At 47.5% G+C, this 13,227-nt stretch overlaps 2 protein-coding genes across 2 annotated transcripts; both read left to right on the forward strand.

The window, feature by feature from the left end:
• Positions 1-326: 326 nt before the first annotated feature.
• LOC127311670 (uncharacterized) lies at positions 327-2,850 on the forward strand. The gene is made up of 2 exons (XM_051342120.2): positions 327-527; positions 1,675-2,850. Exon 2 carries the CDS (start codon positions 1,933-1,935, stop codon positions 2,632-2,634), a length of 702 nt encoding a protein of 233 aa, XP_051198080.1. The 5' UTR covers positions 327-527; positions 1,675-1,932; the 3' UTR covers positions 2,635-2,850.
• Positions 2,851-6,926: 4,076 nt separating this feature from the next.
• LOC127311669 (probable polygalacturonase) lies at positions 6,927-8,593 on the forward strand. Its single transcript, XM_051342119.1, has 2 exons — positions 6,927-7,271; positions 7,373-8,593. Exons 1-2 carry the CDS (start codon positions 7,170-7,172, stop codon positions 8,465-8,467), a joined length of 1,197 nt encoding a protein of 398 aa, XP_051198079.1. The 5' UTR covers positions 6,927-7,169; the 3' UTR covers positions 8,468-8,593.
• The last annotated feature ends 4,634 nt before the right edge of the window (positions 8,594-13,227 follow it).

The raw sequence follows: 13,227 nt of genomic DNA on the forward strand, positions 1-13,227 counted from the left end.
ATCAACCTCCAGGCCAAGATGCCAAGAAGGAGGCCCTCCTACATCACTAGTGCAGTTGGCTCCTGGTGCCTTGTCCCAAGTGGTTTTGTCCCCAGCGGCGTGGTACCTGGCTGCGCTGAGATGTAGCGACGCGGCGGTGAAGAAGCTGGACCCGATTGCTTTTCGAGTTTTATCTTCAGGGTTCTTCCTGAAAATGTTTTTGGACTGGATTATAATTTCCTTTTTCTTTTGGTCCTTGTATACTTTCTCACTGAAATGAAAGCTTCTAGGGAAAAGGTGACGTGTACTAGGCTGGGGTTGGAGTATTGCACACTGCAAGTGCAACCCTCACGCGCCACTCACGTGCCCCCACCCCACACGAAATTTCCCAATTCGACGTCCCATCTCCTGCACCTACGCCGCCAGATCCTCCTCGAATTCCCCGAAATCCGATCGCCCCTCGCCGGAATCGCGCGCCTCCGCGGCCCCGCTCTCCGCCGCTGGTCGCCCTCGCGAGTCGGCAGCCCCCGCGCCGGCGACATCGGAAGGTAATTCCTCCAGCCGCTTCGCGTTACCTAGGGCTACTACGGGGGCACAGATCGGTCGGAGATTTCGGTGCGGGTAGCGCGTGAATTCGTCGCGTTTGCGCGGGATTTTTTTATAGGAGATTTGGGACGGCTGCCCGAGATCCCCCGATCTCCTCGTCGGATTCGTCGTGGGGTGGGAAGGCCTTTGCGCGTTCTGGGCGCTGATGCGCGTACCTGCTTGGCCGATTTGGCGAGCTTTAGGTAGATGCGTGATCTTGTGGTGTTCAGAATTTCTTTTTCTGCCGTGAATTTGCGTCGTAGCGCCAACTGGATTAATATGATGTTGTTAAGGAATGATGATGATGATGATGTGGGTGTTAGTGTATGGTATGAAATTAATCAGCATGCGTAAATGAGTAATGACATATTGGTATGCTAATATATGAAGCTTTGGTTCTATTTGGGATGCCAGAGTCACTACATAGAAACTAGCGCGGCATCGACGACTATAATAAATAAATCGAAAACCTTTCTAGGTCATACTTTTGTAACGAGTCTACAACTGGCCAATGATTTCATTTGCAGGGGAAATCCCGCAGTTAGCGCCATAGCCATGAGCCGTTTCAGAATTAATGAAAGTGGCGTGCCGCATATCCAGCGTCTTCATAGTACACGTTAGTCTTGTTTTCTGCGGTCGTTAGTTGTTGTTTTTTTGTGGGAGAAGCGCGCAGCCACTTGCCTCCCTTCTTTTCCACTATGGAAAGTTTGTAGTCTATCTTCTGGTGTAGCAAATACTGATTTTGGCTGTTCACTGCACACAATGGCCACTCACTCTATTCAGTGGTCTTCACTTAATCAATTTGCCACTGAGTTAGTTTGGTCATTTACTAATGGATCTGATTTCCTTCTTAACTGCGTGGGATGTTATCGAGGAATGAAACCAAACTGCAAAGCATAATTCTGTCCCATCTGCTATTGAACTAAATGATGCTAAGAGTATTTTCGATTAAAAAAATGTATTAACATCCATGTTTGACTTGATTGCACTGTATATATTCCTCCGATTACCGAGACGTCACTGACACGATCTCTTGCTTTCATGGTGTATCTGCCTTGTGTGCGTTAAATCCTAGTTTCTCACCTGAAGTTTCTCGTTTCCCTGATGCAGGAGAAGATCCTTATGAGCTGGTTTGCTGTGAACTCATACGAGTGTTGGCACTGTGAGAATGGGTCAAAAGGTGGCAGAAAGTTTGTGACGAGATTAACTATAGACGATTGAGTCCTGATCCCTGAGTGGATTTAGTTACTCTGTCGTGACAGCTAAAGTGACTCTTCAGTTTAAAGAAGTTGCAAGCTGTACAAGGTATACACTCTTTAGGTCGTAGTTTTGATCAATTTGGATCAGCGAAAAGGGATCACAGTCGTGATGGAAAGTGCTGGAGGAAACCAAGTAGGCCAAATGTCGAAGAAAGCAAGGAAGAAACTTGCCAAAGAGGAATCAGCTCGGCAGATGCTGGTTGACAAGAAGAGGCGCCGGCTAGAGAAAGCGCTTGCAAACTCGGCTGCGATTATCTCGGAACTGGAAAAGAAGAGGCAGCAGAAACAAGAGGAGCAGAAGCGGCTGGACGCCGAGGGTGCTGCGATAGCCGAGGCGGTTGCTCTCCATGTCCTCATGGGCGAAGACTGTGATGAGCCCCACCAGATGATGTGTAACGATCACAGAAGTAGTCGCGAGGGCCATCAAGACGACTTTGTTGATCTTGAACCAACTCAAGGTACACAAGGAGCACGAAACACTTATCCATCTGGAAATGGATCTCTGCTGACATCTGCCTCTCGTCCCCATGTTCCTCAGTGGAGGCTGACTGATTGCGGCATGGCTGGGCCATTCTCGTTCTCGTCTTGGGAACGGTTGGGAGATTTTGAAGCCTTGTACTGTGAAGGGACATCCCGTCAGAGAGATTCAGATACTTACCACCATGGCCTTGTAGCAACCAGGGCTGTATCGCCGTTCGAACATCGTTCATTGGAGGATTGGTCTCCTATCCAAGAAACAGCAGCTTCTTCCATTAACATAATGCTCAGCGGTGCGGACAACAGTCTCAACATTTACAGAAGAGAGTTCTGAATATACTGGTTACATACATGCTACCAGAGGTGCACCTTTTTTTTTCTCTCTTCCTGGTACTTAGCTGCCTTTAAAACCTGAAAATAGGTATAGGATACATGAGTCGTTTTACCGTCTTGTCGGATGTGCGCTTGGCATCAGTTGCAGTGGTACTGTAATGAAATTGTTATTCGATTTCCTTTTTGCTAGAGGCTGGCGTGTGCCGCATTTTGCTTTTCTCCAGTTTGTTTTCACCAGAGATATTTGATTATACCTAGTGCAGGTCACAGTTGGGTTTGGCTGGTCGCCACTTCCAGCGGGCGATATATGGTACTCCAATATTATTGTCTTTGCAATGTCAGACTTGAATGTTTTGAGTGTGTGATGGGCACTGGTGCTAGTTGCTCTTTCTGCTTTTCTTATGGTTGGGGTCTCCCCAAACTTGCACCACCGTTATCTTGAGCATGCATGAAAAGTGCCTGTCGAGCGTGCGTACGTGGAATCAAGCTGGAGATGCATGCCTCTCCCACTCCGAAATATGGAGAGATTTTAAGTTGATTGTGGTAAACAAAAGAGATTTTAAGTTGATTAATAAATGATTACAAGTAGGTTATGTTTCGCTAATGGTGAATTTTGTTTGATTTTCTGCTTCTGTTTTACTTTTAAGACCTGCATTGTAAACAAGAAGCATATGTGTGTTTTGTTCTGCTTGTTCTGATTGTTTTTGTGTGGCTCGTAGTGTTAATGTGTACTGCAGCTATGTTTTGCTGAACTGTGCACTTTGAAGTATGTGGCGGCCAACTGAACTGTGCACTTTGAATATATGAAGTTCTATCCAGTCCAGAAAATAGAAATTGATATGCAGTTCTAGTCCGATGAGATTTACAAACAAATCACCTGATAATTGCGTTGCAATTAGTGCGTTAGAGAAGAAGATCGAGTAGTGGATGAGTGGGGCGTCCGGGCAAGCGCAACCAGTGGGTCGGTGCCGGTGGCCGGCCTTCCAAAAAGGGAGACCATGTCCACTACTCTGGAATGTATGCACGGATAGATTATGAGAAAGTTTAGGACATTGCTACACAGTGCTAGTTTTAGGGAGTGTCCCACCAAAAAATAGAAATAAATTAGTCTAACATCCCTCCCATTCAAAAAATAGAAAGTTCTAATCCTTACGACTGGGATGGCTGCTGCATGGACGTGCAAAAGCATCGAACTTATCATTTCGCGGCTCCGTCCCAAATTCTTGCAGAAAAGAATACAATATCGACTCGCAAATTCACCTAAAAAAAAACGCATCTGTCATCTACTTCTATTCTACATCGAGTCCGCTTGTTCCATATCAGTGGATGTAGAAAAAAGAAAGAAAATACATGTAACACCGTCAACGTTGGAGATGTAAAAAAGCTGAGGTGAATCTACTATTCTTACATCCAAAACTGGGATGAAACAACGTTGGAGATGTAAAAAAGCTGAGGTGAATCTACTATTCTTACATTCAAAACTGGGATGAAACAGATGCTGGATGTAGAAAAGGAAGAAAAGTTACATAACCACTGCCATAATTGGAGATGTAAAAAATCGAAAAATAGATCTAGTTTCAAAAAAAAAAAAATACAACCAGAATTATGGGGAGCATACTTTTTTACATCCTTCGATGATTCTCGATGTAGAAGTGAGGATCCTGAGAGGCGCGGGAATTAACGCGAAGAGGGGCGGCGCGCTCGCGAAGGTGGCGGCCGACGGCGAGGCAAAGTCCCTTCCCCGACGGGCGAAGGCGCTGGTGCAGGTGGTGGCCGGCGGCGGCGGCGGCGCGCTCGCGAGGGTGGCGGCGCCCTCGTGGAGATCTGTCGGTACCACCACTATCTCGATGGGAAAGATGGGGAAAAGTAAGGGCATGCCCAATGCACTGCCTTAGAGGTACTGCCTCACACCTTTAGCTAGGTTCGGGTGGTCCAAAGTAGGTTCGGATGAGGAGGCAGCCTCCTCTTCAGGAAGTGGGATCTTAAGCCTTAAAAGCATGTTTTTCGGAGAGAGAAAGAGATATATAGTGTCATATTTCTGTGGTCCTTTTTTTTCTTTTTTCTAACTAAAGTTATAGCTTCCATTGGAGAAATAAAATTCACCATGTTGCTTCTGACAACTTTTTTACATAGAGCAACTAGTTGTGTATGCCACCATTGCTCATGCCCTTAGTGGAGGAGATAACTTGCTCGTGGTGGGCCCCAACTGACTGTCTCCCATGGACAGCCTCACGTGGATCGAACGGTGAAAAAGGGGGGCACTGGCTAACACACGACGGTGCCCAGGCACTTAATAGAAATTGGGGAAAGTTTATTTAAAATTGGTTCTGAAATACTTTGCGTTCTAGCTTTTAGTTATTGACAATAATACTAAAAATGAAATGATTATTCTCTCTTTGTTGGATGTTATTACGGTATTTTTAATATAGCTTCAATTGATTGTTATATACCTAAGTAGTAGTACTAATTAATGCAATACTAGTTTATCTCATTTTTTCCCGAAAATGTAGACTGAATCAAAACGGAAGAAGTAATGTCATATCATTTATAGCGAGCTCTATAATTAATACAGTATATGCATATTAAGAGTATTTCATTAATATATATGTTCCATCTTATATATTGTCACAAAGTGCGTAGAAGCTTGCTCTTTCACTTTTTTCTTATTTTTTGCAGATAGATAAAATGGCCGTGGTAGCATGCCATAGCCTACTACTATTGTATTTGCTCCATTTAAGGTAATGTAAGCAAGTTGGAGGAGAGAATAGACGCGAGATGTAATTTTGTTTTGTTTTGCGAAATGTAGTATATATAAACGCATACAAAATTCTGACATCTCCAGCTTCATTTAAGGTAATGTAAGCAAGTTTTACCTCATAAAATTCTGACATGAACTCTTCACATTTTTCTCCAATCAGTAATACTACGTAGCAATTGGCATTGCAGTTTGCAGTGCTCCTCTATGGAATGCTCAAGATCAGTATGCTGCTCGTGACCTCGGCTCGCATAACGTGAAGCGCTCAGAGAGGGCCCACGACAATACACACAGCCCTCCTTCAAAAGCCACCCGTGAAGTTGAAGCCAAAGTGCATCTCCATATGCGTTCGCCCGTGACGACGACGACGACGACAAGCATGATAACACAGCACTGTCTTTGGATTCATGTGGACATGTGAAATTGAGCTTAGGTCGGCCAAAAGGGGAGTACGAACTTGCTGTGTGCTAAATGACGCAGGTAACTGAACACCGTCGCAAAGTTAGTCTTGCAGAGAAACGAATACGCAGGAAACTAATTAAAGTCGGCTATATATAAATGGCAGGATAATCCTTTGTTTTTACTAGTAAATAAAGTGTAATGAGTGCACTAAGGTTGTGCCTCCTCCTCAACACAGCTCTAAGACAAAGACTTAGTTGGATCTCCTATAAATAAACGGGGAGAATCCCACAAGCCCAGTATCCATTCCATCCTCTTCCTCTCACTTGTAGTTCCTCCCAAACAACGGAGGCAGGGAGCTCACCTCCTCTCCTCTCATGAAAGCAGCAGCAGCAATGGCGTTGCAGGTGCCACCGCTCCATGTATGTACCATCTTGTTACCAGCCACGCCTCTGCTCTTCATTGCCGACGCTCTCTGCATCTTGCGAAGTATCCACGGTTCATCCATTCATGGCGTTTTCAATTGTTGCTTCTTTCCCTTTTTCAGCTTCTAGCCTTGTTCTTCCTTTATGGCTGTCCTTCAAAAGCTTCTTGCTTTTCAGTAGCAGTTATACTGGTGCAGTGCATTTCCCTCCTCGCATCCCCTGATTTCTGCTTCAGTTTTATTTTCTTGGTCATGTATACCGTTGCATCTCCATCTGCGCAAATGGCAGTAGGTCTAGGATTTCTGGCGCAAATGGTGCACTGAAAGAACAGAGGAAAAATTGTGACATGGGTTTTGCCCCCAAAAACATAGTACAGAAATGTCTGTCGGTATGACGTCTGAACACTAGTTTCATTCACAAGTAAATCTAGTCCTGGTGTTGTTGTTGCAGTCTTGCAGAAACTTCACCTCGTTTCAGAATCTGGAAGTTTGATTATTCACCCATTTGTGTTTCTCGTTCGCTCGGATCAAGCTTCAAGATTCTGTGGGGCATATTATTTTTTTGTTTCAGAATCTTGAATCTTTCACATTTTTTTGGGGGGCATTATGTTCTTGTTTCAGCAGTCACAAAATTTCAGAGCTTCCTCTGGAACATTTTACTAGCGAAGCAGCGCACTCACCATGGATCTCCGGCTGGTTGGTTTTGTTGCCACAGATTTTGTGCGCCTTCCTCGTCGTCGCTGCGTCGTCGGGGACGGCAGCCGCGCGCCGCCACGTCCCGCCGGAAGCGGGCCCCGCCGGGGAGCAGAGCAATTACCTGGCGCCGACGTGCCGGGAGCACACGGCGTCGCTGACGGACTTCGGCGGCGTGGGCGACGGCGCGACGTCCAACACTGCTGCGTTCCAGAAGGCGGTGGCGCACCTGTCGCAGTACTCCGGCGAGGGCGGCGGCGGCAGCATGCTGTACGTGCCCGCGGGCAAGTGGCTGACGGCGCCATTCAACCTCACCAGCCACTTCACGCTCTTCCTCCACGCCGACGCCGTCATCCTCGCCTCCCAGGTTGTTTCTTCAGTTTGCTGGATTGTTTCTTCAGTTTCTGAATTCTGACGCTGAAGAGCGCAAGCTAAAAGAATTCAGTCGACGTGTTGTTCTTGCAACAGGACATCACCCAGTGGCCGGTCATCGATCCTCTGCCATCCTACGGAAGGGGCAGGGATCACGCCGGCGGGCGGTACACGAGCCTCATCGGCGGCTCGAACCTCACGGACGTGGTGATCACCGGCAACAACGGCACGATCGACGGGCAGGGCGCGACGTGGTGGTCCAAGTACAAGTCCGGGAAGCTCAAGTACACCCGGGGTTACCTGATCGAGCTGATGCACTCGGACACCATCTTCATCTCCAACGTGACGCTGCTCAACTCGCCGGCGTGGAACATCCACCCGGTGTACAGCCGCAACATCGTCATCCAGGGGGTGACCATCCTGGCGCCGACCAAGTCGCCCAACACGGACGGCATCAACCCGGACTCGTGCTCGCAGGTCCGGATCGAGGACTGCTACGTGGTCTCCGGCGACGACTGCGTGGCCATCAAGAGCGGGTGGGACGAGTACGGCATCGCCGTGGGGATGCCGAGCGAGCACATCGTGGTGCGGCGCCTCACCTGCGTGTCGCCCACGAGCGCGGTGATCGCGCTCGGCAGCGAGATGTCCGGCGGGATCAGCGACGTGAGGGCCGAGGACATCACGGCGGTGGGCACGGAGTCGGCGGTGCGGATCAAGACGGCGGTGGGGCGCGGCGCGTACGTGCGGGACGTGTACGCGCGGCGGATGACGCTGCTCGGGATGAAGCGGGTGTTCTGGATGACCGGGGACTACAAGTCGCACCCCGACGACAAGTACGACCCGACGGCGGTGCCGGTGGTGGAGAACATCAGCTACCAGGACGTGGTGGCGACGGGGGTGTGGAAGGAGGCGGCGAGGATGGAGGGCATCCAGGGCGCGCCCTTCAAGGGGATCTGCATGGCCAACGTCACCGCCGAGATGACCAAGGCCAGGAAGGTGTCGTGGAACTGCGCCGACGTCGAGGGCGTGTCGGCGGATGTCACGCCGGCGCCGTGCGCGCCGCTGCAGGGCGCGCACGGCGGCGCCTGCCCGTTCCCGACCGACACGCTCGCCATTGACGAGGTCACGGTGCAGCGGTGCTCCTACACCCTCCCTCGTGCACCAGCTGCTGCAGTGCCAGGGACCAACTAGTTTAGCTAGCTATCTCAACTATGCAGCTTGTTATGTATTGCTGGTTGCTAAATCCCAAGTACTAAGCTGAGATAATCTTCAAACGAAATACAAGTACAATAACAAGCTTCAAGCTTAGCTGACAAACTTAAAGTGTGCATGCAAATTGCTCCTCTCGACAAAGTTACAGTTTCCTACGCCCTATGAATAACTGAACTGATAATGGAGAATGGTCTTGAAACCTCATCAACTGTCAGCCAACAATTTCGCCCATTCGGTTTTGCTTTGAGGTCGAGAGAAGGAATATGATATACGTATATGGAGTGTAGAAATTGACTGAAGCCGTACGAACAATGCCTGATTGAGAACGTTGTTTACCCGATCTAGCTGTTTGTTTATATATTTCTACTCTAAGATTCAGTTATCTGTATGTAAAATGGGACGAGTAAAAACTATCTGTAGCGTTTCAGGACTAGAAGCTTACTATCAAAATTAAACTATGTAGTACCTTCGCATGATGGGCTGTCCTTTCCGCTATTGTTTTGACTGACAGGGCAACACCTTTTTCTCCATCCCAGTTAACTGATTTAGTAGTGATAGAAGTGTCTAAAACATGGTGAAATTCAAAGTTTTTTCTTGAAACGAGGGCAAAAGATTTGCACATTTCCATTAAATAAGAAAGGAGAGTACAAGAAATAAAAGTATCTTATTACACCATTGTCCTTCTCTCGTGGCCTCAGATTACTCATACGCTCCTGTTTGGCTAAAACCCTAAAGATTTGCCTCATGCTTAATTTTTTAAGAAACAGCGAGGGTGGAGCCTGCTTGTTTTCGATGACCCGTGCATTGCGCTCATTCTAAATTCCGCATGAAGCGAGGAGAGTGATGTAGGCAAAATCTTTGCGCTTTGCCATGAAGTGACACCAAGAGAGGATAGAGTGCGCTGACCAAATATATCGGGTCTACACCGCGAGAAAAAATACAGCTGCCGCAGGAAGCGTGGGACAGAGCGCAAGGGCCATGAGGGGCGTGGAACTGATGACTACACAAGCCACGCCGAAAGCTTTGCAAGCATATCAATATAAAATCGTGCGTTCCAGACGTGATCTAGAAAAGATGTAGCGAAAACTTGACGAAAGAAGAGCAGCAGCTGATGCACCAAGCGAGCGCAGGGGCAACCTGAGTCGACACTCGAGAACTTCAGGCGATAGTCACATGGACACCTGCGCAAGAGCAAGATCTAGGTTGGCAGGTATACCCGAACAAGAAAGGGAGAACTTGATCCAAAACCTCGACATATCCTTCATGTCATCGTGCCAAAACCACCGGAGGCAGGATATATGGTGACACATGCATTTTTAATGGCGTCCAAACCACCTCAAGGAGATCCAATGTCATCACTATACCAGATGGCTATGGCAGGAGTTGGAGTTATGGGTGCAGCGATAGTAGGAAGAGAAATCGCACCACAACCCGAAAGTGCTACACACCGAAACAGTCCAAGGCAAAATAGTTCTCGACGCACTACGATGGCAGCGCGAGACGCTCCAAGAGAAGGTGACGCAAGAAACACAGTGGCTTAAGTTCGAGTCGACAGAGCATGCGAGGAAAGGACTCGCGAAACAAGGACACGTGAACGTCCACAAACACCAGAGGACAGCGACGAAGACTTGTGCGGACTCCCTTGCTTTACACGAAGGGTTCACAAGATTTGAGTGCCCTCCAGTTTCAAGTTACTCGACAACTATAAAAAGTTCAATAGGCTACAAGATCCTGAGAACTGGCTGGTAGATTATCTAGAGACAGTCAGGTTGATGGGTGAAACAAGAGCAACACTCATGCAAAGCACTCAGATCCACTTGAGTGGAGCTACAAGATCTTGGATGAAGGGGATCTGCATGGCCAACGTCACCGCCGAGATGACCAAGGCCAGGAAGGTGTCGTGAAACCGCGTCGACATGGAGGGCGTGTCGGCGGACGTCACGCCGGCGCCATGCGCGCCGCTCCAGGGCACCCACGGCGGCACCTGCCCGTTCCCGACCGACACGCTCGCCGTAGACGAGGTCACGATGCAGCGGTGCTCCTACACCCTCCCTCGTGCACCAGCTGCTGCAGTGCCAGGACCAACTAGTTTAGCTAGCTATCTCAACTATGCAGCTTCTTATGTATTGCTGGTTGCCAGATCCCAAGTACTTAACTGAGACAATCTTCAAACGAAATACAAGAACAATAACAATAGCAAGCTTCAAGCTTAGCTGACAACCTTGGTGTGTATGCAAATTACTCCTCTGGACAAAGTACGCCCTATGAATAACTGAACTGATACTGGACAATCGCCTGAAAACTCATCAACTGTCACACAACAATTTCGCCCTTACGGTTTTGCTTTGAGATCGAGAGACGGAATATGATATGTATGGAGTGGAGAGATTGACTGAAACCGTACGGACAATGCCCGATTGAGAACGTTGTTTACCTGATCTAGCTGTTAGTTTGTATGTTTCTACTCCAAGATTCAGTTAAGTGTATTTTTTTAGACAAAGCCGATGGGGGACGAGTTAACTTTTTTCCATAGAAATGTAAAACGGGACAACCAAAAACAATCTGTTGCGTTTCAGGATTAGAAGCTTGCTACGAGGACCTCACGCGCTTTGCTGCGCCGTTTCAATTTTTGGAGGTGGTTTTTCCTCATCCTCGCCTAGTGCTGTTGATTCTATAAGCTTAGCATTGATGCATGTGTAGCTATAAACTTCTACAAAGTACAGAACACCTGTCTAACAGAACAAACACAAAGTGGAGAAATTACAGGACATGTCAACAAACACTTAAGTTCTGATGGGAATTCAACATAAGGAATCTAAAATAAATATTTTCACCGAAAAAATATCGTGTATGCTTCATCTAAAAAAAGTTCTGCCAAAGTCACTGTGAGGTTCAAAAGAGAAAACATAAAAAAACTCATTAATCACTGGATTTCTAGGATATAATCTATAATGGCAATCTTCAGATCCATCACTACCAATTCTTCAATAAGCTAACATTGTTGGGGAAGTCAAACGGATTGTATAACATCACACTAAATTGCACAAGAAACCATAAATCAGCAAAATTTAATAACCATATTACATCTTGAAATGCAAAATATATATTTTTAAATATATCTTGAAATATATTTTAATATGATATCTTTAGAACATCATATTTATTGCTAGATTTTTCTAAAAGCTTGATCAAACTTTAGTTGGCTTGATTTTAAAGAAAAAAAAGCCTTGTTCATTGGAACAGAGGGAGTACAGAACAAGAGCTAAACCTATAGAGCACAAATGCATCTAATGACGGTGTCGTCGGGTGAGCAAGAGGTGGTATATATCGCTGGGGATATTCTATCGAAAATGGATAAAATTTTCGCAAGGAGCCTTACTGCCTTTATATTAGTAGGTACATATACCTGAAGTTGCTCAACTTCTAAGGACGAGTTTGGTTTCTCGTGAAGTGGTTTCCCGCACATGTGGAGAAGAAATCGGCCCATTCGGTTGGCATGTTCGCCCCGGTTCCCATCACACGAGTTTTAAAGCAGTCCAAATGTTATCCCGTCACGCACACTCGATTCGGACGTTGCCACGCGTGTAGGGGCTAGCGAGTGCAACGTGTCCTCTCCTTTGCACGCGTTGGGAAGCGTGAGAGACGGGACGTCCCTTCCTTAACTTTCCACCCCACTCCCCTCACTGTCCAAATCATTCTATCATCTCCTCCGCACCTCCGCTCGCCATGGCTGGTGTTCATCCACACCCAACTCCACCGCAGAAGCCCCTAGCTTCTGCGCAGGAGCTACGGGCATCGAACCAAATTCATAGGCCGGGTGTGGGAAGCCGGTTCAACTTGGCGAAGGCTGCGAGAGATTCCTCGTGCGTGTGCGCGCGGCCACACGCGACAAGAACTATGACACCGGCTACCTCATCGGAGGCTGGGACCATGAGTGCGGCCACGGGGAAGGCCCGACTTTCATTAGGCCAACCCTTGCCCACCTAGCAGGATTTTTTCCGCCAACGGAGCTGCCCCCATCCTTGTCGTGGTGGATTTTGTCCACAACTCCGAGAGCTTCATCGCACGCTCTTGGGTCATCATCGGCGGCTATGAAACCGGATTCGCCACTGTAAGTCCTCGATCTTGTAGATTGGATATGCAGTTAGGTTTTTTAGGGAGGTTACCGGTGGTAAATTTTGCCTCTCCAGCGTCCGTACGGCCTTGTAATTGCTTATTTCCAAGTCTGGATACTAGATCCGATGTAGTTTCACATGGAAAAGGTTTGAGTTGAGTTGGATCCAACTTTTCCCAATTTGGGATCGTACTTTGTGTGCATGTTACATCGGTGCAGGCTCCCAATGGGAAATGTGTAATTTGTCGAGCGGATTTTAGATCTACGTGTGATGTGGGTATTCATAGATATGAACTTGGTACGCATAAGCATGATCTTGCTATGCATAGCCATGATCGTGTTCAACATTGTTATGTTCGTGGCATTGCAGAGCATGATCATAGCAAGATCACGGTGGAGGTAACATTGCACAAAATTGCTATGTTCATGCTCTGCAACGCAGTGGAGATGAAATGCATTGGCACCCAGGATTCTAGTCTACATATTGTCATCTTGACTTGTGCATTAGCTATTTCGAGTGTGCACTTACTTGGTTGTCCATCTGCTGATAAAAGGTCGTCAAGTTGGAGTGCGACAAGGTGGGGGGAGGCTGGCATCCTCCACCTGGGTACCAGGATGCGTTGGC

Source organism: Lolium perenne, chromosome 7, assembly GCF_019359855.2.
Source record: "Lolium perenne isolate Kyuss_39 chromosome 7, Kyuss_2.0, whole genome shotgun sequence".
NCBI classification, from domain to species: domain Eukaryota; kingdom Viridiplantae; phylum Streptophyta; class Magnoliopsida; order Poales; family Poaceae; genus Lolium; species Lolium perenne.